Here is a 26,398-nt window from a genome sequence, read left to right on the forward strand (position 1 = left end):
TGCCAGCCTGGCACTGCCAGCTGGTATGGGCACTGCCAGGGTGCCAGGTTGCCACTGCCAAGGTGCCAAACTGGCATTTTCTGCACTGGTGCAATCGGGCCGGGGTTCCCTGCGCGGATGTTGGAGGAGGTGTGTGTGCGCGTGGCGGGGACCCTCGCGGGGAACCTTCCATGGTGCGTGAGGCTTGGGGGTCTTGGGGGTCACTTTAGGTGCCTCGGAGATTGGGATGCCAGGCACCGGGAAGTTCCGGCGAGCGGAGCTCCTCAGTGTACAAAACAGAGCTATGCTGCACAATCCCCGTTTAGGCCCCTTATCGCGTTTTATAGCCTTGTTTTTCTTGGCGCTGCTATGGGACTTTGCTTCCATTTGGTACAACCGTTCCCTTACTCTCTGAAACGGAGAATCCCACCCGTATTCTAATTCAGACCCATCTCTTTCTGTTAGTAGCAGTGTTTTTCTTCTTAGATTCGGGGTCTTTGCTTCTTTTGTGAAGGCACTGTAACACAAGTGGAATCTCTCATATTTGTTATAAAATACACATTACAACATAAATACATGGTACAATGAGTAAAAGAGTATTTCTTTTTTTTCAGACAGCAATTGGCGCAAATGCTACAAATGTGTTGCAGTTACCAATTGAATATAGGCATGTTTCTTGGAGGTAAGCTAAATTGAGATCCACAAAGCAATCTGCAATTGTGAAAAATAACTCCAGTAACAAAAATATTAAGCTTTTGTTTTTTTTTACAGTATCGGTGGCTATGGTACGCTCAGTAAAGTTATTACCCTTCCAAGTAAGTATGAAGATAAAGATTTACAGCTCCAATTGTGCCTCTGCTGAGGTTGACCCACGTTCCTGTAAAACGTGAATTATCCATTCTATCAAATTCAATTAGTCAACAGGATGAACAACGGGAAAATAAAATGAAGTGACCGAGAAGGAGAAACACAAAGAGAGGATAGAATAAAATAAAACAGCTGAAAGATGAGTCTAGATGAAGAGAGATCGATATATGGAGACAGGAGGAAGGTGGTAGAGGATTAGAACAAGTGGAAAGAATGTCTATGCTGCAAGATAATAAATGTGTCAATCATCCAGGCCCTTTGAAATTTCCAAAACCACAAACCATGAACCCTTGTAGCCACTGAGCTTGTGAACAAACATTTTGAAATTGAACGCAAAGATCAGAGAGTGTGAGCTGTCAGTCAAGCAATGTTTCCTCTGGGGTGCAGGTGTTCTTGTATTCTAATAGCTGTCGAGGCTCTTAACCAAGTCTTGCAGTCCTTTTGACAGAAACCAGACTGCACGCTTTAAAGACACTCCTGAAACTTGCATAGCCTGGGAGGGATCTGAGGTGGAAGGGCAGAGTTTGGCATGGGGGTCATGAAGGAACATGGGGGATGGGCGAGGGGCATAACTTGGCATTGGGACCATGAGGAGGAACTTTTTAACTTACCGTTTAGAAGGTCCTCTCACGCAGACTCCGGTTCACGACTCTTCTGAGGGGCCGTGAACCGTGACACTTTAAAAACCTGGCCCAACTCCATGGAAGTTGCCGGTAAATGAGAGATACCAATCTCCGCAATGGACGCGGCCAGGTCACGGGTGCCAGATGTGAGCTTCTGACAGGGAACCGGCCTGCATCCTTTAAAGGCCCTCCTAAAAATTACACAGCTCAGGAAATAGGTTGGGAATCCCAGAATCAGGGCTCGCCTGCCATTTTCAAAGGGCTCCCAATTCATCCCAACTCTGTGGAAATCATAGAATCATAGAATTTACAGTGCAGAAGGAGGCCATTCGGCCCATCGAGTCTGCACCGGCTCCTGGAAAGAGCACCCTACCCGATCTCACACCTCCACCATATCCCCATGACCCAGTAACCCCACCCAACACCAAGGGCAATGTTGGACACTTAAGGGCAATTTATCATGGCCAATCCACCTAACCTGCACATCTTTGGACTGTGGGAGGAAACCCACGCACACACGGGGAGGATGTGCAGACTCCGCACAGCCAGTGACCCAAGCCGGAATCGAACCTGGGTCCCTGGAGCTGTGAAGCAATTGTGCTATCCACAATGCTACCGTGCTGCCCAGACCTTTGTTTCAGGAGGCTGTTCTCTGTGGTTGCAATGAAGAGTTTCAAAAGTTATAATGCCTGCCTGGAGGCTGGAGAAGAAATTGAAGTTTGAGGGGAAGGATCCAGGTGTCATGGTCAACATAGGAACATGAATGATGTTCTGCGAAGAGAGTTTGTGGAGCTCGGTCCAAATTAAATAACAAGACTTCATAAGTAATAATTTTTGGATTCCTATACTGCGCCACGCACCAATTGCCAGAGGAATCCAGTGGCGCCTTCCAGGAATGCAATTTTCGCAGCACTCCCACACCCTGTTCACCCCCTCCTGCCATTGAAAATTCAGCCCATGGCATCTCCAGCCCTGGCACAATAGCTGATTGAAAAGTACAAAGTCTTTTGCATTGCTAATATTCTGATTGCAAATTAGGGAGAAGGCTGCTTGTTTCTGGTCACAAAAAAATGATCACATTTGAACAATCGGCCTGAACCAAAGAGAACAGAATTTTCTAAAGTCCATTGTGGGTTAGAATGGTGCTGCACTATCAAATGTCGAAATGTGCCTCATTATTGCCCAAAGCTGGTCCCCTTCATGGCTTTGTGTCTGGAGGGAATCATCAAAATTGCTCATCTGATCATCTTTGTCTATGATGCACCATCAATTACACACGAGGCAAGTTGTAGGAAACAAAGTAATGGTTTTAATACTCTAAGGTGTAGCCTGTCTGCTGCTGAACCCAGACTGGAGACAGGGCTACAGATCAGTCAACTATATACAACAGCCAGTGGGGCGGAGCCACGGAAGAACAACAATATGTAAACAGTGAGTAACAATGGAACAAACAGTAACAGAGAATATATACAGCGCTGTAAGTAACAGTGGAACAGCAGTGGAACTACAATAACAGTGGTTCACCACAGTCTAACAGACCTTCCAAGCCAGTGCCTGGCCTTCACTTGATCAGCAGGTGTCACAAATAGTATGTTTCGCATGTTGGGATTTTGTTTGTCTTGGAGGGATGCATGCTTATTAGCTGGGATATGTAAGGGTATAGGTAGCCAGAGGAACAAGATTGCCATTTTCTCCTGAGAAAGAGTTCATGTCAAGACCTGAGGGCAGAATGCAAAGAAGCTTGCTTGCTCATTTGCTTTGAAAGTCACTGAAAGTTACATGCAGGTTTCTCCTTCAGTTTTGACCTATTTGCTATCTTGCATACTGGTTGATTCTGTAAGTAACTCATAACTGAACCTATTTACTAGATTGGCCTGTTACAGAAGGAGTCCGGCATGGTTAATATTATCCATCTCCTGGACTGTGTCGTATATGGTGGAATCTTGAAAACTATGCAGTAACTAGCCCACGTGGAAGGCAAAGTGTGTTTATCCTGCAGCAAGCAATATTCCAACTGCATGTATTGTATATGGTAAGCCTCTGATTATAGGAAATTAAGGTTTGCCTAAGGAAGAGGTCCTTTTTCAGAGAGAATGAGAATAAGAAATTGGAGCAAGAACCTTAACAGCTTGGCACTGAAAGAGTTAATTGATACATTTGATGTAATGAACTATGTGCTTTAAAAAAAATGTACAATATTTGTTGTTCGCATATTCTTATAGTGCATTGTTTTGAATAGACAAGAATCTGCCTCCATGTACAGAGATTTTCTATCTTCGTTTGACAGAAAGTAAGCTTGGAATTTTTTACATTTCCAGATATCTTGAAACTCTTCAATCCCAACATCACTGGTTATTCCAAAAGGAAAACCTTCCATCAAATACCACCAACTCTAGAGCAGACGGGATTTAACTTTGCAGTGACTGGAGCTAACACACAGTAAGTAACATGAAATCGTAGAGAAATAATCAGTGGTATCATCATAGCCATCCAAGTGTAAAGTGGTGTCACCTGTGAGTAGTTCCATCTATGTGTACCTGCCTCAGCCATCTACTGCTGAAACCATAAAACTAGAAGATATGGGAGCAGAATTAGGCCATTTGGCCCATCGAGTCTGCTCTGCCATTCGATCATGGCTGATATGCTTCCCATCCTCATTTTCCTCCCTTCTCCCCATAACCTCTGATCCCCTTATTAATCAAGAACCTATCTATCTCTGTCTTAAAGACACTCAGTGATTTGGCCTCCACAGCCTTCTGCAGCAAAGAGTTCCACAGATTCACCACCCTCTGGCTGGAGAAATTTCTCCTCATCTTTGTTTTAAAGGATCATCCATTTGGGTTTGAGCCAAATGTTTGGTCAACTGGGCTTAAGGAGGACTCCCGGTGGCGGCTATGAAGGAGTAAGTTGCACATTTGGTGGCTCCCGCTCGGGTCGGGCTTTTGCACCTTTTCCCCTGATTTTCTACTGGACTTGAATTGTAAAACTGATGACAGAGGCAAGTGTGCACTGAATTCCCACATCGGTGCATGGAGAGAAGGATTAGAAGTGCTCGTAAAGGCAGAAACAGAAAGACAGAGAACGCTTGGGCTGAAGCTGCAGCGGGAGACAGCATGGCGGAAGACCGGACCTCTGGCTTGTCAACCCAGCGGTCAACGGAGCAGCTGATGCAAGTTATTCAGGAGGGCTTTGCGAAGCAGAAACGGGACTGCTTGGACCCGATAAAAGAGTCAATTGAGCGGCTGGAGCTTAGATTGGACGCCCAAGATCGGGCGATCCAGAAAGTAGAGAAAGCGCTGGCTGAGCAGGAGGAACATCAAACTGCGGTGGAGTTGGAGGTGGGGATGCTGAGAGACCAGCAGAAGAAGCTCCTGGAGAAGGTGGAGACCCTAGAGAATAGGTCCCGCCGGCAGAACTTGAGAATCGTTGGGCTCCCAGAGGGGTCCGAAGGAGCGGACGCTGGGGCATACATCGCAGACATGTTTGAAAAGCTGCTGGGGGATGGGGCATTCTCCCGGCCCTTGGAAGTGGACAGGGCTCACAGAGCACTCGCGAGGAAGCCGCGAATGGGAGACCCCTTGAGGGCAATGGTGGTGAGATTCCACAGGAACTTGGATAAGGAGCGCATTCTACAGTGGGCCAAGCAGACACAGAGCTGTAAGTGGGACAACAGTATCCTGCGGGTTTACCAAGACCTGAGTGTGGAGGAAGCCAGGAGAAGAGCAGGCTTCAACCAGATTAGGTTGATCCTTTTTAAGAAAAAGGTGAAGTTCGGACTGTTCTATCCGGCCCGTCTCTGGGTCACGCACGAGGAACAGCACTGTTATTTCGAGTCACCTGAGGACGCGATGGACTTTGCGAAAAGGAAAGGACTGGTGGTGGACTGAGAACTTTTGAACTTTGCTGCAACGTTCATGCATTTTTTTTTCCTGTTTTTTAAAAAAAAGATTTTCATTTTTTGTTTTGTGGAAGCTGTTTCTAATGCCGTTTGCATTAATTTGAGACCAGCGATAGAGCTGAGTGAGTTAAGGTTTTCATTTGCACTGTTGGGGGATGGAGGTGTGCTTGTTTAGATTTTGGTGTTTCTCTGTCGGGCAATTGTGTGGGGATTGTTTGATGTTGGAGTATGTTTGTATGAGTGGTGGGGAGGGAACAATAGGTGGGAGACGACCCGGCGCCAGGGATGGGGCCACCAAGCTAGCTGGGCAGGCTAGCTCACGGAAGCGCAGTGGGGGGTGTACATATGTTCGGTTTAGTAAAGGGGTTGGCTGACGAGGGAGGGGTTTGGGCTAAGGGACAGAGAGGAGGTTGGGGGTAGAGGCTGCTTAGGGGCAGACCGGTGAAGGCGCGGAGCATGGGCTTGAGGCGGGCCCAATAAAGGGGATGGCTGATCGGCGAAGGGGGGGCAATGAGCCCCCCAACTAGGCTGATCACCTGGAATGTTTGAGGGTTAAATGGACCGGTGAAGAGGGCACTTGTGTTCACGCATCTTAGGGGACTGAAGGCAGACGTGGTAATGTTGCAGGAGCCGCACCTTAGAGTAACTGACCAGATTAGATTGAGGAAAGGTTGGGTCAGTCAGGTCTTTCACTCGGGACTGGATTCAAAGACGAGAAGGGTCGCGATCCTGATCAATAAGCGGGTGGTGTTTGAGACGGGTAGAATAGTCTCGGATGTGGGAGGTCGGTACATTATGGTCAGTGGGAAACTGGAGGGGGTGCAGATGGTATTTGTAAATGTGTATGCGCCAAATTGGGATGATGTGGAGTTTATAAAGAGGATGCTGGGGAAGATACCGGACCTGGATTCGCACTGGTTGGTCATGGGAGGGGACTTCAACACAGTTATTGACCCCGGCTTGGACCGGTCAAGCTCGAAAACGGGCAGGGTGCCAGCAATGGCAAAGGAACTAAAAGGTTTCGTAGAGCAGATGGGGGGGTGGATCCATGGAGGTCTGGGAGCCGAGGGTGAAGGAGTTCTCCTTCTACTCACGCGTGCATAAAGTGTACTCCCGAATTGATTTCTTTATTTTGAGCAGGGCCTTACTGGCAGGGGTGGGGGACAGGGGATACTCGGCGATCACAATCTCAGACCATGCTCCGCACTGGGTTGACCTGCAGGTTAGTAAAGACAGTAACCAACGCCCGCACTGGAGGTTAGATGTGGGACTTTTGGCTGACGAAGGGATGTGTGAGCGACTGAGGAAATATATTCAGAACTACCTGCAGGTCAACGACACGGGGGAAATTTCAGCAGCGGTGGTCTGGGAAGCACTAAAGGCAGTGGTCAGAGGGGAGCTGATCTCGATACGGGCCTATAGGGGGAAGGTGGACAGGGCAGAGATGGACCGACTGGTAAAGGAGATACTACTGGAACACACCATTACAAGGGGACATAAATTTAAGGTGAAAGGTGGAAGATATAGGAGGGATATCAGAGGTAGGTTCTTTACCCAGAGAGTAGTGGGGGCATGGAATGCACTGCCTGTGGAAGTAGTTGAGTCGGAAACATTAGTGACCTTCAAGCAGCTGTTGGATAGGTACATGGATTACGGGAAAATTATATAGTGTAGATTTATTTGTTCTTAAGGGCAGCACGGTAGCATTGTGGATAGCACAATTGCTTCACAGATCCATGGTCCCTGGTTCGATTTCGGCTTGGGTCATTGTCTGTGCGGAGTCTGCACGTCCTCCCCGTGTCTGCGTGGGTTTCCTCCGGGTGCTCCGGTTTCCTCCCACAGTCCAAAGATGTGCGGGTTAGGTGAATTGGCCAATGATAAATTGCCCTTAATGTCCAAATTGCCCTTGGTGTTGGGTGGAGGTGTTGAGTTTGGGTAGGGTGCTCTTTCCAAGAGCTGGTGCAGACTCAGGGGGCCGAATGGCCTCCTTCTGCACTGTAGATTCAATGATAATCTATGATTAATCTCGGACAAAGGTTCGGCACAACATCGTGGGCCGAAGGGCCTGTTCTGTGCTGTATTTTCTATGTTCTATGTTCTATGTTTAAATCGATGGGAGGTATGCAAAGACCCCAGACGCAGGGCTTTTAAAGGAACGGCGGAGGCTACAGGCGGAGTTCGGCTTGTTAACCATAGGGAGGGCAGTGGAGCAGTTGAGAAAGGCGAGGGGGGCGATCTATGATATGGAGAGAAGGCCAGCAGAATGCTTGCACAGCAGCTTAGAAAGAGGGAGGCAGCTAGGGAGATAAGGAAAGTAACTGACGGCGATGGGAACCTGGCCGGAGATTCAGCAGGGGTGAATAAGGCGTTTAGAGATTTCTCCAGTAGGCTGTATAGGTCGGAACCCCCAACGGGGCCGGTGGGGATGAGGCACTTCTTGGAGAGGCTGAATTTCCCAAAGGTGGACGGGGGGCTGGTAGAGGGACTGGGGGCTCCGATCGGGTTGGAAGAGATAGTGGAGCGTCTGAAGGCCATGCAGTCGGGTAAAGCCCCGGAGCCGGACGGGTACCCAATGGAGTTTTACAAAAGGTTCTCTGGGATATTTGGGCCGGTGTTGATGAGGATGTTCAGTGAGACAAGGGAAAGATGGGTGCTGCCCCCGACGATGTCGCAGGCCACAATTTCGCTGATTCTGAAGCGGGACAAGAACCCGGAGCTGTGTGGGTCCTAGAGGCCGATATCCCTGTTGAATGTGGATGCCAAATTGCTGGCCAAAATTCTGTCCTCCAGGATTAAGGATTGTGTTCATGACGTTATTGGGGAGGACCAGACTGGGTTTGTTAAGGGTAGGCAGTTGGTGGCCAATGTAAGAAGGTTGTTAAATGTGATCATGATGCCCCTGGAAGGTAGGGAGGTGGAGGTAGTGATCGCAATGGATGCAGAAAAGGCTTTGGATCGGGTAGAATGGGATTATCTGTGGGAGGTGCTGGGACAGTTCGGATTTGGGCGGGGCTTGATTGACTGGGTCAGGTTGCTGTACCAGGCTCCTGTGGCAATAGGACGAATAGGACAACATCGGACTATTTTAGACTGCACCGGGGGACTAGACAGAGATGACCCCTCTCCCCACTGTTGTTCGCGTGAGCTATAGAGGCATTGGCAATTGCTCTGAGAGCTGGAAGGGGCTGGCCTGGGGGGGGGGGGGGGGGGGGGATGAGCACAGAGTCTCGCTCTATGCAGACGACCTGCTTCTGTATGTATCGGACCCAATAGCAGGGATGGAAGAAATCATGAGGATTCTATTGGGAAATTGGCCGGTTTTCGGGGTATAAGCTAAATATGGGGAAAAGTGAGATGTTTGCAGTCAAGGCGAGGGGACAGGAGCGGCGATTGGGGGAGCTGCCGTTTGGATTAGTCGGGGGAAGATTTAGGTACCTAGACATTCAAGTGACGCTGGAATGGGACCGGCTGCATAAATTAAATCTGGCCCGACTAGTAGACCAAATGAAGGACGATTTTCGGAGGTGGGACGCGCTTCCGTTGTCACTCGCTGGGAGGGTGCAGACGGTGAAGATGACGGTCCTCCTGAGATTCCTGTTCGTGTTTCAATGTCTCTCCCCCTTTATTCCGCGGACCTTTTTTAAACGGTTCAACAAAATGATCACTGGCTTCGTTTGGGCGGGCAAGACCCCGCGAGTAAGGAAGGTAATGCTTGAGTGGAGTCGAGTAGAGGGCGGGCTGGCACTGCCAAATTTTAGTAACTATTACTGGGCAGCGAATATAGCCATGATCAGGAAGTGGGTGGTGGGGGAGGGGTTGGCATGGGAGCGTCTGGAGGCGGCTTCATGCAAGGATCAGCAGTCTGGGGGCGTTGGTAACTGCGACTCTGCCGTTCCCGCCGGCATGGAACTCCACTAGCCCCGTGCTGGTGGCGGCCCTGAGAGTCTGGGGGCAATGGAGGAGACATGTGGGAGCAGAGGGAGCATCGATCTGGTCCCCGATCTGTAATAATCACCGGTTTGCCACGGGAAGTATGGATGGGAGGTTCCGGATATGGCGGAGAGCATGGATTGAGAGGATGGGGGATATGTTTCTAGAGGGGAGTTTTCTGAGTATGAGGGCGCTGGAGGGGAAGTTTGGGTTGGCGAGGGGAAATGAATTCAGGTATCTGGAGGTGCGGGACTTCCTACGTATACAGGTGTCAATCTTTCCGCTCCTACCGCTAAGGGGGATTCAGGACAGGGTAGTTTCCAGAGGGTGGGTAGGAGAAGGGAGCATCTCTGACATTTACAAGGAACTTATGGGGTCAGAGGAGATGCAGACTGAGGAGCTGAAGCGCAAGTGGGAGGAGGAGCTGGGAGGAGAGATAGAGGATGGTCTATGGGCAGACGCGTTGAGTACAGTCAACGCGTCCGCAACATGTGCCAGGCTCAGCCTGATACAATTCAAGGTTGTTCATCGGGCTCACATGACAGTGGCCTGGATGAGCAGATTTTTGGGGTGGAAGACAGGTGTGCAAAATGTGCGGAAGGACCAGCGAACCATGTCCACATGTTCTGGGCATGTCCGAAGCTTAGGGGATTTTGGCAGGGGTTTGCAGGTGTCATGTCCACGGTGTTAAAAACAAGGGTGGCACTGAGTCCAGAGGTGCCGATTTTCGGGGTGTCGGAAGATCCGGGTATCCAGGAGGAGAAAGAGGCAGACGTTCTGGCCTTTGCTTCCCTGGTAGCCCGGAGACGGATACTATTAGCTTGGAGAGACTCAAAGCCCCCAAAGTCTGAGACCTGGCTATCGGACATGGCTAGCTTTCTCTGTTTAGTGGAAATCAAGTTCGCCTTGAGAGGGTCACTGTTAGGGTGCGTCCGGGGGTGGCAACTGTTCGTCGATTTCTTCGCGGAAAATTAATCGTCAGCAGAAGGGGGGGGGGTTAGTTTAGCTTAGAGTAGGGGTTTAATAAAGGTGGGACCTACAAGGGAGGAAGACGGCTTTTGCACTATGTTTCATGTACATTGTTTATTTTGTTGTTGCTATAATACCAAAATTACCTCAATAAAATGTTTATTAAAAAAAAACTGGGCTTAAGGAGTTGTTTTAAAAGCTTTCGTGTCCACCCCTCTCAATCTCTCCTTTTGCACACATTCCACATACTCAAAGTGTTTCAAATCACTATTGTAGTCCAGCCATGTCTTTAGTTGGCTAAATGGAATGGCCAGTTCACCTACAGTGAAGTCTGTTATGGGACAAGTGACTGATGAAATAGTTTTCAGTAGGATTGGGCACCTAGATTATTTTCTGAAGTCGGGTTGGATCTTGGCCTGGTGTGATTGCATAAAACTCTGTGACAGTGAATCTTCTGCTTTGTATTTGCATTGATTTTGATAGAATTATAAATTGGATATGATATAAAACTGCCCATCAATTCACTATCAACCACTACAAAGTCAAAATGTACCCACTAGAGTGGAGTTTGGCCCCAAAACCATTCAGCCCATCGAGTCCACACCAGCTCTCTGTGGAGAAATCCAGTTAGTCCCACTCCCCGCTCTATCCCAGTAGTATTGCACCTTTATTACCCTCAAGTGTCTGTTAAATTGCCTCTTGAAACCATTGATGATCTCCGTCTCCACCATTCCTGTAGGTAGGTAGTCAATTCTAGGCCATCACCACACACTGCATAAAAAAATTCTTCTCTCCTGTATCCCTTGCCCAAAACCTTAAATCTGCATTTCCTAGTTAATGGGCACAGATTTTCTTTGTCTACTTTATCTAAACCTGTCTTCGGGTGGCACAGTGGAACAGTGGTTAGCACTGTTGCCTCACATCACCAGGAACCCGGGTTCAGTTCTGGCTTTGGGTGACTGTGTGGAGTTTGCACCTTTTCCCCATTTCTGCGTGGGCTTCCTCCGGGTGCTCCTGTTTCCTCCCACAGTCCAATGTTGCGAAGGTTAGGTGGATTGACCATGTCCCTTTGTGTCCAAAGGTTAGGTGGGGTTACAAGGATAAGGAGGGGGATTGGGCCTAGGTAGGGTGATCTTTCGGAGGGTCGGTGCAAACTCACTGGGCCAAATGGCCTCCTTCTGTACTTCAGGGATTCTATGATTCTATGATAATTGTGTGCACCTCTATCAAACCTCTCCTCAATCCCCTTGATTCTAAGGGGAACAACCTCAGGTTCTCCAACCTAACTGTATAGCCAAGTCCCCTCATGCTTCAAATCATCCTGGTAAATCTCCTCTGCATTCCCTCAAGGATTCTTACACCCTTCCTAAATTGTGGTGACCAGAACTGGGCGCAATACTCTAGTTGTGGCCTAACTATAGCTGTCAACTGATTCTGTGCTCCGTACCAATATTTATGAAGTCCAAGGTCACATACGCTTTGCAAATTACTCTGCCAACCTGTCCTGCCACCCCAAAGATCTGTGCCACGCACCCCTCTGTCACTGCACTTTCTTTGGAACTGTGTTATTTGACCTGTACTGTTTTTCCCTATCCTTTCTGCCAAACTGCATCACCTCACACTTTTGCCTATTAAATTCCGTCTGCCACGTGTCTACTCATTCTGCGAGTCAATCATTATCCTGTTTTTATCAATTAGTATTATCCGCATTGTTTTCCATGCCTACAGCTTTGGTGTAATTGGCAAATTTGGATGTTTTACTCTATATTTCAATTTTCAAGTAATTTACTGTCATGTGAGGGTACCTTTAAGACATGGATGTTTAAGCAATGTACCTTTAAGAAAAGAGTGATGTCAGAGAGTGGGTGGGGCTGAGCTCAGGTCAGCCATTTTGCAGGTTTTTAGTTTCAGTTTGGAGAAGAACCTGGCTGGTTTTGCTGAGAGCAGTTTAAAAGTGCCTGGCTGGTTTGCTGTGAGCTGATTAAAAAGTAGGAAGCCAGGTTTGAGAAAGCAGTTTGGGTGCGTCTGTGGGTTTCCAGAGAGCTGCATGAAGAAAAGCAAGGTGCTGGAGCTGAAATCAACCAAGCTAATATATCTCTGCCATTCTACAGAAACTATATATATATCCTTTAACCTGATGTGATACTGTTTAAAGGTGTTAAGTCTCTTGGAAGTTTGGAGGAACATTTTAAGGAAGTATTTACTGTTGCAATATTTTCTGAGTTATCTTTGAAGTAAGGGGTGTTAAGAGATTCAATGTTTATTTAAGATGTTAAGTTGAGTTCATGGAATAAACAGTGTTTTGTGTTTAAAAACCCACGTGTCCATAATTGTAATCCACACCTAGGAAAAGCAACAAATCCATTAAAGGGAGAGGTTGGTTGAACTCCATGATACATTTTGGGGTTCTGAAAATGCCTCACCCATAACAATTGGGGGCTCGTCCGGGTTAAAAGTCTATCTATTGAATTGGCTTTTGTGAACTTAAAGACAGTGAAGGATTGTTGCTTTTCCGGTGTGGTATTTTAGTTTAAGTGGGGAGACTGTTGTGAGCAATGGCTCTTTCAGAGGCTCAGAAGTTTTTGGGGCTGGAGAATGTCACACGTAGTACATCACGGACAGAAACAAAAAGCAGACTATTAGATTTGGCAAGAACATTGCAGTTAACATTACCTGACAAAATGCGAAAAGATGAGGTAATTATGGCGGTGGCTAAGCATTTAAAGTTGCCTGAGATAGAATGTGACTCATTGGAAATGGCAAAAATTCAGTTGCAAATTAAACAAACGGAACATGAGAAAGAATTAAAGCGGCTGGCATACGAGAGTGAGAGAGAATAAAAAGAAAGAAAAAGACAGAGAGAGGAAAAAGAAAGACAGAGAGAGGAAAAAGAAAAGGAGAGAGAAGAAAGGAGAAAAGAATGAATAGCCCTAGCAGAACAAAAAGAAAAAGAAAGAGAGATACAGATCAGGGAAAAAGATAAAGAGATGGAGTTTGAACTTCAGAAAATGGCCATGAAAAATGACAATCAGTTAAAATTGGCAGACGTAAAGGGAAACGTACAGTTGGATGATAGTGGTGAGGATAGTGATAAAGAGCGTCATAGTCGAAGACGTGGTGAGAATCTATTTAAATACGTCCAAGCATTGCCAAGGTTTGACGAGAAGATAAGTGGAAGCCTTTTTCATTTCATTTGAGAAGGTAGCTAAACAAATGAAATGGCCACAAGACATGGGGGTATTACTGATTCAAACAAAGCTGGTAGGTAGAGCTAGTGAAGTGTTTGCATCACTACCGGAGGAGGTATCTGGAACGTATGAGGAGGTGAAGAAATCCATCTTAAGTGCATATGAGCTAGTTTCTGAAGCTTACAGACAAAGGTTTAGAAATTTAAGGAAAGAATTTAGTCAAACATACATGGAGTTTCAAAGGCTCAAACAGAGTAATTTTGATAGGTGGATAAGGGCTTTGAAAATAGACCAAATTATGAAGCTCTCAGAGAAATTATACTTTTGGAGGAGTTTAAAAATTCTATTCCTGATGTAGTGAGAACTCATGTGGAAGAACAGAGGGTTAAAACTGCGAGATTAGCAGCGGAAATGGCAGATGATTATGAATTAGTTCATAAATCAAAGATTGGTTTCCGACATCAGTTTCAGCCGGTGAGGGATAGAAACTGGGGACATGAGAATTACTCAAGTGGTCAAGGTAAAGGTGATCTGATGGGAGACAATAAAGAGAGTGTACCTCAGATTAAAAAATAAATCCAGGAGGGTGGAAAAGAAATGAAAAGTTTTCACTGTAATAAACTAGGCCATGTAAAGTCACAGTGTTGGTGGTTGAAGAAAATCACTGGGAAGGCTGAAGTGGTAAAACAGGATAAGACAGTGGGGTTTGTTAGAGTGGTAAAGGAAGGCCCAAGGGAAGCGAAGGAGGTGCAAACGATTGTACAACCTGTTCAAGAGGTAATTGTTAAGCAGGTGCCAAATGTCTTTAAAAAATTTACTTGTGTGGGTAAAGTTTACTCATGTGTATCAGGAGGAGCAGGTAAAGAAGTCACAATTTTAAGAGATACAGGGGCTAGTCAACCTTTAATGGTAAGAGATGAGGAATTATGTAGTTTGGGAAGAATGTTGCCAGAAAAGGTGGTGATATGTGGAATTCAGGGTGAGAGGAGTAGCGTTCCATTATATAAGGTAAGGTTGGAAAGTCCAGTGAAGAGTGGTGAAGTGGTAGTAGGAGTAATAGATAAACTATCTTGTCCAGGAATACAGTTTATCTTGGGTAATGATATAGCTGGATCGCAGGTGGGAGTGATGCCTACTGTGGTTGATAAGCCAGTGGAAAATCAGTCAACTGAAGTGTTGAAGGACGAATATCCTGGGATTTTTCCAGATTCTGTAGTAACAAGGTCGCAAAGTCACAGGTTAAGACAAGAGGAGAAATCAAAGAGTGAAGATGAAGTTGAAGTGCAATTATCAGAAATGATTTTTGATCAGATGGTTGAAAAAGAACAAGAACAGGTGGAGGATGAGGTGGATATTTTTAGTTCAGGAAAATTGCCGGAGTTACAACAGAAAGATGTAGAAATAAAATGGATATATCAGAAAGCATATACGGAAGAGGAATCTGAGAGTATACCATAGTGTTATTATCGTAAAAATGATGTCTTGATGAGAAAATGGAGACCTGTACATATGCAGGCGGATGAAAAGTGGGCAGAAGTTCATCAAGTAGTATTGCCGGTAGGGTATAGAAAGGAGGTGTTGCAAGTTGCACATGAGGTACCAGTGGGAGGTCATTTGGGAATAAGGAAAACTCAAGCTAAAATCCAGAAACATTTTTATTGGCCTGGACTACATAAAGATGTAGTTAAAATTTGTCAATCATGTCACACATGTCAAGTGATAGGGAAACCTCAAGCAGTGATAAAACCAGCGCCCTTAATACCCATTCCAGCATTGGAGGAACCTTTTACAAGGGTCCTAATCGATTGTGTAGGACCGCTTCCTAAAACAAAAAGTGGGAATCAATATCTTTTGACTGTCATGGATGTGTCTACTCGGTTTCCAGAGGCCATTCCAGTACGTAATATTACAGCTAAAAGAATTGTGGAGGAGTTACTAAAATTCTTTCCTAGATATGGACTACCCACAGAAATTCAATCGGATCAAGGAACGAATTTTACTTCAAAGTTGTTCAAAGAAGTTATGGATAGTTTAGGAATAAAACAATTTAAATCAACTGCGTTCCATCCAGAAATGCAGAGAGCATTAGAAAGGTGGCATCACACATTAAAGACAATGTTGAGGACATATTGTCAAGATTATCCAGAGGATTGGGATAAAGGAATCCCATTCGTATTGTTTGCAATTAGGGATGCACCTAATGAGTCTACCAAATTTAGTCCTTTTGAACTAATTTTTGGTCATGAAGTAAGAGAACCATTTAAATTCATTATAGAAAAATTGGTGGGTGAGAAATCGGAAATTACACTATTAGATTATGTGTCAAGTTTTAGGGAACGATTAAATAGAGCAGGTGAATTGGCTAGAGAACATTTGAAAGTTGCACAAAATGTGATGAAACGGGTAGCGGACAAGAAATCCAAAGTTCGTAGTTTTGCCAGTGGGGATAAAGTTTTAGTGTTGTTACCAGTGGTAGGTGAGCCTTTAAAAGCTAGGTTTTGTGAACTGTATCAGATTGAAAGGAAATTAAGTGAGGTGAATTATGTGGTAAAAACACCAGATAGAAGGAAGACTCACCGAGTGTGTCATGTGGATATGCTTAAAAGGTACTTTAAAAGGGAAGGAGAGGAAAAGGAGGTTTTATTTCCAACATCCAGACATGGAAAGAGCATTTAAATCATCATATGGAGTTCTTCGATCGACTTCAGGTGGCGGGTTTGGTGATGAATCTAGCCGAATGTGAATTTGGAGAAGCCCGAATCACTTTCCTTGCGTAGTTTCCGTTATCCTCAAGACAAAGGGAAATAATGCAATTTCTTAGCATGAATGGCTTTGATCGAACAGTTTTGCAAAGGTTTTGTGGCGTGTTTACTCCACTGATGGAATTGTTAAAGAAACCTAAAAAACTTCAATGGACAGCGGACTTTCAACGGGCATTTGACTGCCTGAAAGCTGTGATCTCCAATGCTCCTGTATTGGAGAACTGCAAGGGACTCTGTGGTCAGATTGAACTAAAGTATCTGATTCTGAAGAGAAATGCCGAGGAGTAGAGGAATGGATGGATCGTGCAGAGACGTTTTTCAAAGAGACTGTCAATCGAGAAGGATTTTGGTTGGAGGAAGAAGAACAAAGAAAAATGGAATTTATTATTATACCTGTTTGAGTGTGTTGTTTTCTTTAAATGAAAAGGTATATTTACTGTGTGCATTTCGTAGTGGATGGTGCAAAAGTGAAAAATGAAACCATCTTGAAGATGATGGTTTATTCTTTTTGTCTTGGGGGGGGGGGAGGTGTCATGTGAGGGTACCTTTAAGACATGGATGTTTAAGCAATGTACCTTCAAGAAAACAGTGATGTCAGAGAGTGGGTGGGGCTGAGCTCAGGTCAGCTATTTTGCAGGTTTTTAGTTTCAGTTTTGAAATGAAGCTGGCTGGTTTTGCTGAGAGCAGCTAAAAAAAAGAACCTGGCTGGTTTTGCTGAGAACAGTTTAAAAGTGCCTGGCTGTTTTGCTGCGAGCTGATTAAAAAGTAGAAAGCCAGGTGTGAGAAAGCAGTTTGGGTGTGTCTGTGGGTTTCCAGAGAGCTGCATGAAGAAAAGCAAGGTGCTGGAGCTGAAATCAACCAAGCTAATATATCTCTGCCATTCTACAGAAACTATATATATCCTTTAACCTGATGTGATACTGTTTAAAGGTGTTAAGTCTCTTGGAAGTTTGGAGGAACATTTTAAGGAAGTATTTACTGTTGCAATATTTTCTGAGTTATCTTTGAAGTAAGGGGTGTTAATAGACCCAATGTTTACTTAACAGGGTTAAGTTGAGTTCATGGAATACACATTGTTTGTGTTTAAAAACTCACATGTCCATAATTGTAATATCACACCTGGGGAACAAGCCGTGTGCTGGAAAAGCAGCAATCCATTGAAGGGAGAGGTTGGTTGAACTCCATAATACATTTTGGGGTTCTGAAAACGCCTCGCCCATAACATTACAAACATCAAAACAACAAACTACCATCTTCCAGTTTTAAAAACAAATGTTTACCACAACTTGTTGTTTTTTATCTTTAATCCAATTTTTAATCCACTTTGACACTGACATTCCTATTCCATGAGCCTCCATTTTCGTAAGCTATTTTGTCAAATGCTTTCTCAGAATCTACAGAGATGACAACCACCACATGAATTTAGGGCTTGGATTAGTACCTGGGAATATGATGTTATTGGTATTACGGGGACTCGGTTGAGGGAAGGGCAAGACTGGCAACTAAATATCCCAGAGTATAGATGCTTCAGGAGGGATAGAGAGGGAGGTAAAAGGGGTGGAGGAGTTGCATTACTGGTCAGAAATGATATCACAGCTATGATTAAGGAGGGCACGATGGAGGATTCGAGCACTGAGGCAATATGGGTAGAGCTAAGAAATAGGAAGGGTGCAGTAACATTGTTGGGACTTTACTACAGGCCTCCCAAAAGCGAGCGTGAAGTAGAGGTACAAATATGCAGACAGATTATAGAAAAATGTAGGAGCAATAGGGTGGTCGTGATGGGAGATTTTAACTTCCCCAACATTGAATGGGACTCATGAAGTGTTGGAGGCGTAGATGGAGCAGAATTTGTAAGGAGCATCCAGGAGCGTTTTTTAGAGCAGTATGTAAATAGTCCAACTCGGGAAGGGGCCATACTGGACCTGGTATTGGGGAATGATCCCGGCCAGGTGGTTAAAGTTTCAGTCGGTGATTACTTTGAGAATAGCGATCACAATTCCGTAAGTTTTAGAATACTCATGGACAAAGACGAGAGTGGTCCTAAAGAAAGAGTGTTAAATTGGGGAAAGGCCAAGTATAACAAAATTCGGCAGGAGCCAAGGAATGTGGATTGGGAGCAGCTGTTTAAGGGTAAATCCACATTTGAAATGTGGGAGTCTTTTAAGGAAAGGTTGATTAGAGTGCAGGACAGACATGTCCCTGTGAAAATGAGGGATAGAAATGGCAAGATTAGGGAACCATGGATGACGGGTGGAATTGTGAGACTAGCTAAGATGAAAAAGGAAGTATACATAAGATCTAGGCGACTTAAATCTGATGAAGCTTGGAGGAATATCGGGAAAGTAGGACAAATCTCAAACGTGCAATAAAGAGGGCTAAAAGAGGTCATGAAATATCTTTGGCTAACAGGGTTAAGGAAAATCCCAAAGCCTTTTATTCGTATATAAGGAGCAAGAGGGTAACTAGAGAAAGGATTGTCAAAGACAAAAGAGGGAATTTACGCGTGGAGTCAGAGGAAATGGGTGAGATTCTTAATGAGTACTTTGCATCGGTATTCACCAAGGAGAGGGACATGACGGATGTTGAGGCTAAGGATGGATGTTTAAATACTCTTGGTCAAGTTGGCATAAGGAAGGGGGAAGTTTTGGGTATTCCAAAAGGCATTAAGGTGGACAAGTCCCCAGGTCCGGATGGGATCTATCCCAGGTTACTGAGGGAAGCGAGGGAAGAAATAGCTGTGGCCTTAACAGATATCTTTGCAGCATCCTTGAGCACGGGTGAGGTCCCAGAGGACTGGAGAATTGCTAATGTTGTCCCTTTGTTTAAGAAGGGTAGCAGGGATAATCCAGGGAATTATAGACCTGTGAGCTTGACGTCAGTGGTAGGCAAACTGTTGGAGAAGATACTGAGGGATAGGATCTATTCACATTTGGAAGAAAATAGACTTATCAGTGATAGGCAGCATGGTTTTGTGCAGGGAAGGTCATGTCTTACAAACCTAATGGAATTCTTTGAGGAAGTGACAACATTAATTGATGAGGGAAGGACTTCAGTAAGGCGTTTGATAAAGTTTCCCATGGCAGGTTGATGGAAAAAGTGAAGTCGTATGGGGTTCAGGGTGTACTAGCTAGATGAATAAATAACTGGCTGGGCAACAGGAGACAGAGAGTAGTGGTGGAAGGGAGTGTCTCAAAATGAAGAAAGGTGACTAGTGGTGTTCCACAGGGATCTGAGCTCGGACCACTGTTGTTTGTGATATACATAAATGATCTGGACGAAGGTATAGGTGGTTTGATTAGCAAGTTTGCAGGTGATACTAAGATTGGTGGAGTTGCAGATAGCGAGGAGGACTGTCAGAGAATACAGCAAAATATAAATAGATTGGAGAGTTGGGCAGAGAAATGGCAGATGGAGTTCAATCCAGGCAAATGCGAGGTGATGCATTTTGGAAGATCTAATTCAAGTGCGGACTATACGGTCAATGGAAGAGTCCTGGGGAAAATTGATGTCCAGAGAGATCTGGGAGTTCAGGTCCATTGTACCCTGAAGGTGGCAACGCAGGTCGATAGAGTGGTCAAGAAGGCATACAGCATGCTTGCCTTCATCGGACGGGGTATTGAGTACAAGAGTCGGCAGGTCATGTTACAGTTGTACAGGACTTTGGTTAAGCCACATTTGGAATACTGCGTGCAGTTCTGGTCGCCACATTACCAGAAGTATTTGGATGCTTTAGAGAGGGTGCAGAGGAGGTTCACCAGGATATTGCCTGGTATGGAGGGTGCTAGCTATGAAGAAAGGTTGAGTAGATTAGGATTGTTTTCGTTGGAAAGACGGAAGTTGAGCGGGGACCTGATTGAGGTCTACAAAATTATGAGAGGTATGGACAGGATGGATAGCAACAAGCTTTTTCCAAGAGTGGGGGTGTCAATTACAAGGGGTAACGATTTAAAGGTGAGAGGGGGAAAGTTTAAGGGAGATGTGCATGGAAACTTTTTACGCAGAGCGTGGTGGGTGCCTGGAACGCTTTGCCAGCGGAGGTGGTAGAGGCGGGCACGATAGCATCATTTAAGATGCATCTAGACAGATATATGAACAGGCGGGGAACAGAGGGAAGTAGATCCTTGGAAAATAGGTGACAGGGTTAGATAAAGGATCTGGATCAGCGCAGGCTGGGTGGGCGGAACAGCCTGTTTCTGTGCTGTAATTTTATTTGTTCTTTGTTCTTTGTACATTCCCTTCATCAACCTTCTCCGTAGTTAGATTAGTTAAACAAAATCTGTCTTTTACAGGCCATGCTGGCTTTCCAAGTCCCTGTTTCATTTTTTCCATTAATTATTGTTTCCTAAATCTTACCCATCACAGATGTTAAAATGACCATCCTGTAGTTACTACTAGGCACTTAGACACTCTAATGTAACCAGCCTTTCCAGTGTATCCTGCCTATCAACTTTCATCCCATCCATTACTCTGCCATCTCTGCTTCCACCGACATTTTGTCAGCATTTTCTTCCTTCGGAAACAATACAAAGTGCTCAATGTATTTTGGCCTTACCCTGCACCTCTCAGCATATATCAGCTTTGCTCCTGAAGGCCCCATACCATTTCTATTATCAGCTTACTGTTTACAGGCCATGTCTTTGCATTCCTCCCACTTTCCCGCTCTACTTGTCATTTAAAACAAAATCTTTTTATTGGCATTTCTCATATTTATAAACAATTGTATATATACATCACATTTTTCTTACCCGCGCTAATTTACTTTATTGTACAGAGAGGTTTATTTGGTCTTTCATTTAATTGACCCTATATACATTTCCCTTTGGATCGGTCTATAGTTCCTCCCTCGTCCCACTTGCACCCCTCCCCCCCGCCCTTCCTCCCCTTGTCATTTTGATCTGGTTCTTCCTTTAAGAATTTACCTGACATGTACCATACACCCTCTATTTGTTTAATCATATTCTCCATTCCCCTTATCATCCTGCCTTTAGTTTCCCTACCTTTCTCTCTTGTTGGAATGTCCTTGGCCTGTACCTGAAATATTTCTTCCTTCCTTTATAATCACCCATTGTTCCATTACAGTTTTCATGTCAAACTTTGATCCATCTTATTCTTCTCATCCCATTGAAGTTCGCCTTCTCCTAATTCAAATGTTCCATTTTAGGTTGTTCCTCGTTCTTTTCCATGACGTACTGATCATTCTTACCGAAGTGTCCTCCGACAGACACTTTGTCTGTCTCATTCCCTAGTGCCAGATCCAGCAATGCCTCCTTCCTGGTTGGACAGAGAAAACAGTGATCAAGGAGGATCTCCTGAATATATTTCAGGAATTATTTACCTATCTTTCCCTTGACTCTAACATTATCCTAATTGACATTTAGGTGATTAATGTCCCACATTATCATCACTCATTAGCTCTTGCATGTCTTTGTGACTTCCCTGCATTTCTATCTCTCACACCTTGAGTATTGTGTGCAGTTTTGGTCTCCTAGTTTGGGGAACAACATTCTTGCTGTCATAATATACACCAGTATATCATGGTGCAGACACACACTGATGGACACACAGTGGGACCAATCAACATACACAACACCGCAGCCAATCACCAGTGAGAGCACGCGCACTATAAAGACAGGGGGCATCAGAGTTCCTGCTCATTCGAGTAGCAGCTAGCTAGGAGCACAGAGCTCACTGCCTGCAACACAGACATTCACCATGTGCTGAGTGCATCAACTGGTTAGGACAAGGCAAAGGTCTTTAGTTAAAGCTAGTATCGTATTTACCCACAGTTCAAGTATGTTTAAATAGTTAACCTTTTAATAAAATAGTGTTGCATTACTTCAAGTGTTGGTGACCTGTATGTGATCCAGAACACCCAACACATCACTTGCTATTGAGGGTATCCAGCAAAGGTTCACCAGACTAATTCTCGGGATGGTATGACTGACATATGAAGAAAGACTGGATTGACTTGACCTGTACTCACTCACTGGAGTTTAGAAGAACGAAAGCGGATCCCATAGAAACATATAAAATCCCGATGGGATTGGACAGGCTAGATGCGAGAAGAATGCTCCTGATGTTGGGGACGTCCAGGAATAAGTGTCACAGCCTAAGAATAAGGGGTAAGCCATTCAGGTCTGAGGTGAGGAAAAAGTTCTTCTCTCAGAGAGTTTTAAAGCTGTGGAATTCTCTACCACAGAAAGCCGTTGGGGCCAGTTCGTTGGATATATTCAACAGGGAGCTGGACGTGGCCCTTGCGGTTAAAGGGGTCAAGGGGCATGGAGCAAAAGAGGGAGTGGGATACTGAATTTGCATGATCAGCCATCATCACATTGATTGGTGGTACAGGCTCGAAGGGCCGAATGGCCTACTCCTGCACCAATTTTCTTTATGTTTCACTATTTGGAGGGGAGCGTGTTACCACTTCAGCCAGTTGTATAAGTTTGACCTGATTTTGTTTTATACATAATCTCTTTTTTAAAATTGCTTTTTCTCTAGCCAGTTACCTAATCAAGCAAGACGTCTGGTCGACACAATGAAAAGATTTCTTGTAAGTACGAATGGAGACAAGTTGAATTTCCCTGACACTAAAATAATCATGAGTTTAAAAATTGCCATTTTGGTCAGATTTTCATATCTTTGACAAGATGTAAGTTGAGTTGATGGGAAATAATTAATTTTAATTGAGCCTCAAGGCAGCTATAGAACATCAAAAATTAATTTATCTTTGGAATTAGTATCAAAAGATTCAAGGATTTGAAATAAAGCCAGAAAATGCTGCAGATTATCAACAATCATCAGCCTGATGTTATGAGCCAGGGTTTAGAGAAGCCCAAAGTGTATAATGGAGTTCACCTGACCCACAACTTTTAATAGATTGTGGTATGGGGAGCACATGGATCACTCTACAGGTGTGGTACAGCAGAGATTAACTTCTCCACAATCTTTTTAGCTGTAATATTATGTACTGGAATGGACACATCCATTATCGTCAAAAGGTATTGATTCCCACTTTTTGTTTTAGGAAGCGGTCCTATGCAAGCAATTAGGACCCTTGTAAAAGGTTCCTCAAATGCTGGAAAGGGTAATAAGGACGCTGGTTTTATCACTGCTTGAGGTTTCCCTAACACTTGACATGTGTGACATGATTGATGAAATTTAACTACATCTTTATGTATTCCAGGCCAATAAAAATGTTTTTGCAGTTTAGCTTGAGTTTTCCTTATTCCCAAATGACCTCCCACTGGTACCTCATGTGCAACTCGCAACACCTCCTTTCTATACCTCCTACCTATACACCTCCTACCGGCAATACTACTTGATGAGCTTCTGCCCACTTTTCATCCGCCTGCATATGTAAAGGTCTCCATTTTCTCATCACGACATCATTTTTACGGTAATAACACTCTGGTATACACTCAGATTCCTCTACCATATACGCTTTCTGATACATCCGTTTTATTTCTACATCTTTCTGTTGTAACTCCGCCAATTTTCCTGAACTAAAAATATCCGCCTCATCCTCCACCTGCTCTTGTTCTTTTTAACCATCTGATCAAAAATCGTTTCTGATAATTGAACTTCCACTTCATCTTCACTCTTTGATTTCTCCCCTTGTCTTAACCTGTGACTTTGCGACCTTATTACTACACAATCCGGAAAAATCCCAGGATATTCGTCCTTCAACACTTCAGTTGTCTGATTTTCCACTGGCTTATCAACCATAGTAGGCATCACTCCCACCTGCGATCCAGCTATATCATTTCTCCAGATAAACTGTATTCCTGGACAAGATAGTTAATCTATTACTTCTACTGCCACTTCACCACTCTTCACTGGATTTTCCAACATTACCTTATATAATGGAACACTACTCCTTTCACCCTGAATTCCACATATCACCACCTTTTCTGGCAACATTCTTCCCAAACTATATAACTCCTCATCTCTTACCATTAAAGATTGACTAGCTCCCGTATCTATTAAAATTGTGACTTCTTTACCTCCTCCTCCTGATACACATGAGTAAACTTTGCCCACACAAGTAAATTCTTTAAAGATATCTGGCACCTTCTTATCAATTACCTCTTGGTCAGGCTGTACAATCTTTTGCACCTACTTCGCTTCACTTGGGCTTTCCTTTCCCACTTTAACGAACCCCACTGTCTTATCCTGTTTCACCACATCAGCCTTCCCAGTGCCTTTCTTCAACCACCAACACTGTGACTCTACATGGCCTAGTTTATTGCAGTGAAAACATTTGAAATTTTTCATTTCTTTTCCACCACTCTCTTTCCTTTTCCTCTCTCTCTTTTTCTTTTTCCTCTCTATCTCTTTCATATTCAAGCAGCTTTAATTCTTTCTCATGTTCCATTTGTTTAATTTGTAACTGAATTTTTGCCATTTCCAATGAGTCAAACTGTATCTCAGGCAATTTTTAATTCTGAGCCACCGTCATAATTATCTCATCTTTTCACATTTTGTCAGGTAATGTTAAATGCAATGTTTTTTGCCAAATCTAACAGCCTGCTTTTAGTCTCTGTCCGTAAGGTACTGCGTGTGACCGTCTCCACCCCAAAAACTTCAGAGCCTCTGAAAGAGCCATTGTCCACAACACACTCCCTACTTAAACTGAAATACCACACCTGAAAAGCAACCACAATATGCTCACCCCTCAATGTCTTTAAGTTCACTCAGCCAATCCATTAGATAGACTTTTATCCCGGACGAGCCCCCAATTTGTTATGGGCCAGGGTTTAGAGAACCCCAAAGTGTCTCATGGAGTTCACCTGACCCACAACTTTTAATGTGTTATGGGGAGCACATGGCCCACTCTACAGTTGTGCTACAGCAGAGGTTGAAAAGTATTTTTTAAAGCAAAACAATGTTTATTCTATGAACTCAAGTTAACTTTTTTAAAACATACAGTGGACATCTTAGCAACCATCAATTCAAATACAACCCCCAAAGAATACAACACTAAGTAATCCTTAAGCTTTCCTTTTAACATCCATAAGTAATTTTAAAAAACTTTTAACAGAAGCTCATCAGGTTTAAATTCACTACTGAGAACAGTTATCACTCTGAATTCACCAAATGATCAAGAGATAGTCTTTACATGACAGAGAGAACAACATTACACATTCTTTGGCTGGCTGCAGCTCCAACACTGAAATAAAACAAAAAAAAACACAGACACTCCCAAGCTTTTCTCAAAGTGAAACTAAAAAGCAGAGCCAGAGCTCAGCTCCACCCACACTCTGACATCACTGCAGTAACATGAGCAGACAAACATTTCTTAAAGTGACATTCTCATGACACTAATGAAAGGACATCAAACTGAAACATTGGGTGGAATTTGCCTTTTATTTTAGCTGTGTTGCTTTGACCGTGAAAAGAGGCAAGTAGTCTGTCAGCGCCATTGGCCCGTTTTCGCCCCTAGGGTGTGACTCTCTGTCCCGCCGTTGGCCCGTTTTCCAGTGCGACGGCCCCCGCTGGCAGCGGGATCCTCCGTTCTAGCAGCTGTCCAATGTGGGCAGAGATTCTCTGAAACGGCGTCAACGGGCCCCTTGACCCAGTGATTCACTTACCTGAAGGGGGCCAGCAGGGCGCCGTTGTGCTCCGCACAGCTCCGGTTGCCGATACGGGGCCCTGCACTTCCGGCTGCGGGTCCGCGCGTGTGCGCGGTGGCTGCCTGTGGCGGCAGTCCCGCGCAACATGGCAGACCCACACAGCAAGCTGGCCCCCACAAAATAGCCCCCCCCCCAGATCGCGCATGCCCGCCGATCGGTGGCCCCTGATCGGAACCCTGGTTGCCCTGGAGGAACCCCCCCCCGGTGACGTATCCCCCCGTCGCCCACCAGGGCGGCCGCGACAGCCGCCACTCCGAGTGCCCGCTGGGTGGAATCATATTAGAAACAAGCCGGCGGGAACTCGGCCAGCTACCGGCGGAGAATCGCCGCAGGGGCCTCTTTCAATGGCCCTGACCGGCACCACGTCGCCCGCACGATTGGCGGCGATTCTCCGGTCTGTGGAGAATCACGGGAAGGCGTCGGACCTGATTGGGGGTCTGACGCCCCATTCTCCGCCCCCACGCTGAGCGCGATTTTGGCGCGGAGGTTTTGGACAACCCCGGCCGGCGTTTCCCATTGTGGCAATTGCACATCGTCGGGAAACCTG

General features: G+C 45.0%; 1 protein-coding gene across 1 annotated transcript in view; it reads left to right on the plus strand.

Moving 5' to 3' along the window:
- LOC140407920 (phospholipase B1, membrane-associated) overlaps positions 1-26,398 on the plus strand; it is a 90,504-nt gene that overhangs the window by 25,609 nt on the left and 38,497 nt on the right. Inside the window, exons 5-8 of the mRNA XM_072495114.1 lie at positions 594-661; positions 751-794; positions 3,788-3,908; positions 22,718-22,769. Of these exons, the coding sequence (XP_072351215.1) occupies positions 594-661; positions 751-794; positions 3,788-3,908; positions 22,718-22,769 (285 nt within the window). The remainder of the gene's footprint in view (positions 1-593; positions 662-750; positions 795-3,787; positions 3,909-22,717; positions 22,770-26,398) is intronic.

This window comes from Scyliorhinus torazame, chromosome 2, assembly GCF_047496885.1.
Source record: "Scyliorhinus torazame isolate Kashiwa2021f chromosome 2, sScyTor2.1, whole genome shotgun sequence".
Taxonomy (NCBI): domain Eukaryota; kingdom Metazoa; phylum Chordata; class Chondrichthyes; order Carcharhiniformes; family Scyliorhinidae; genus Scyliorhinus; species Scyliorhinus torazame.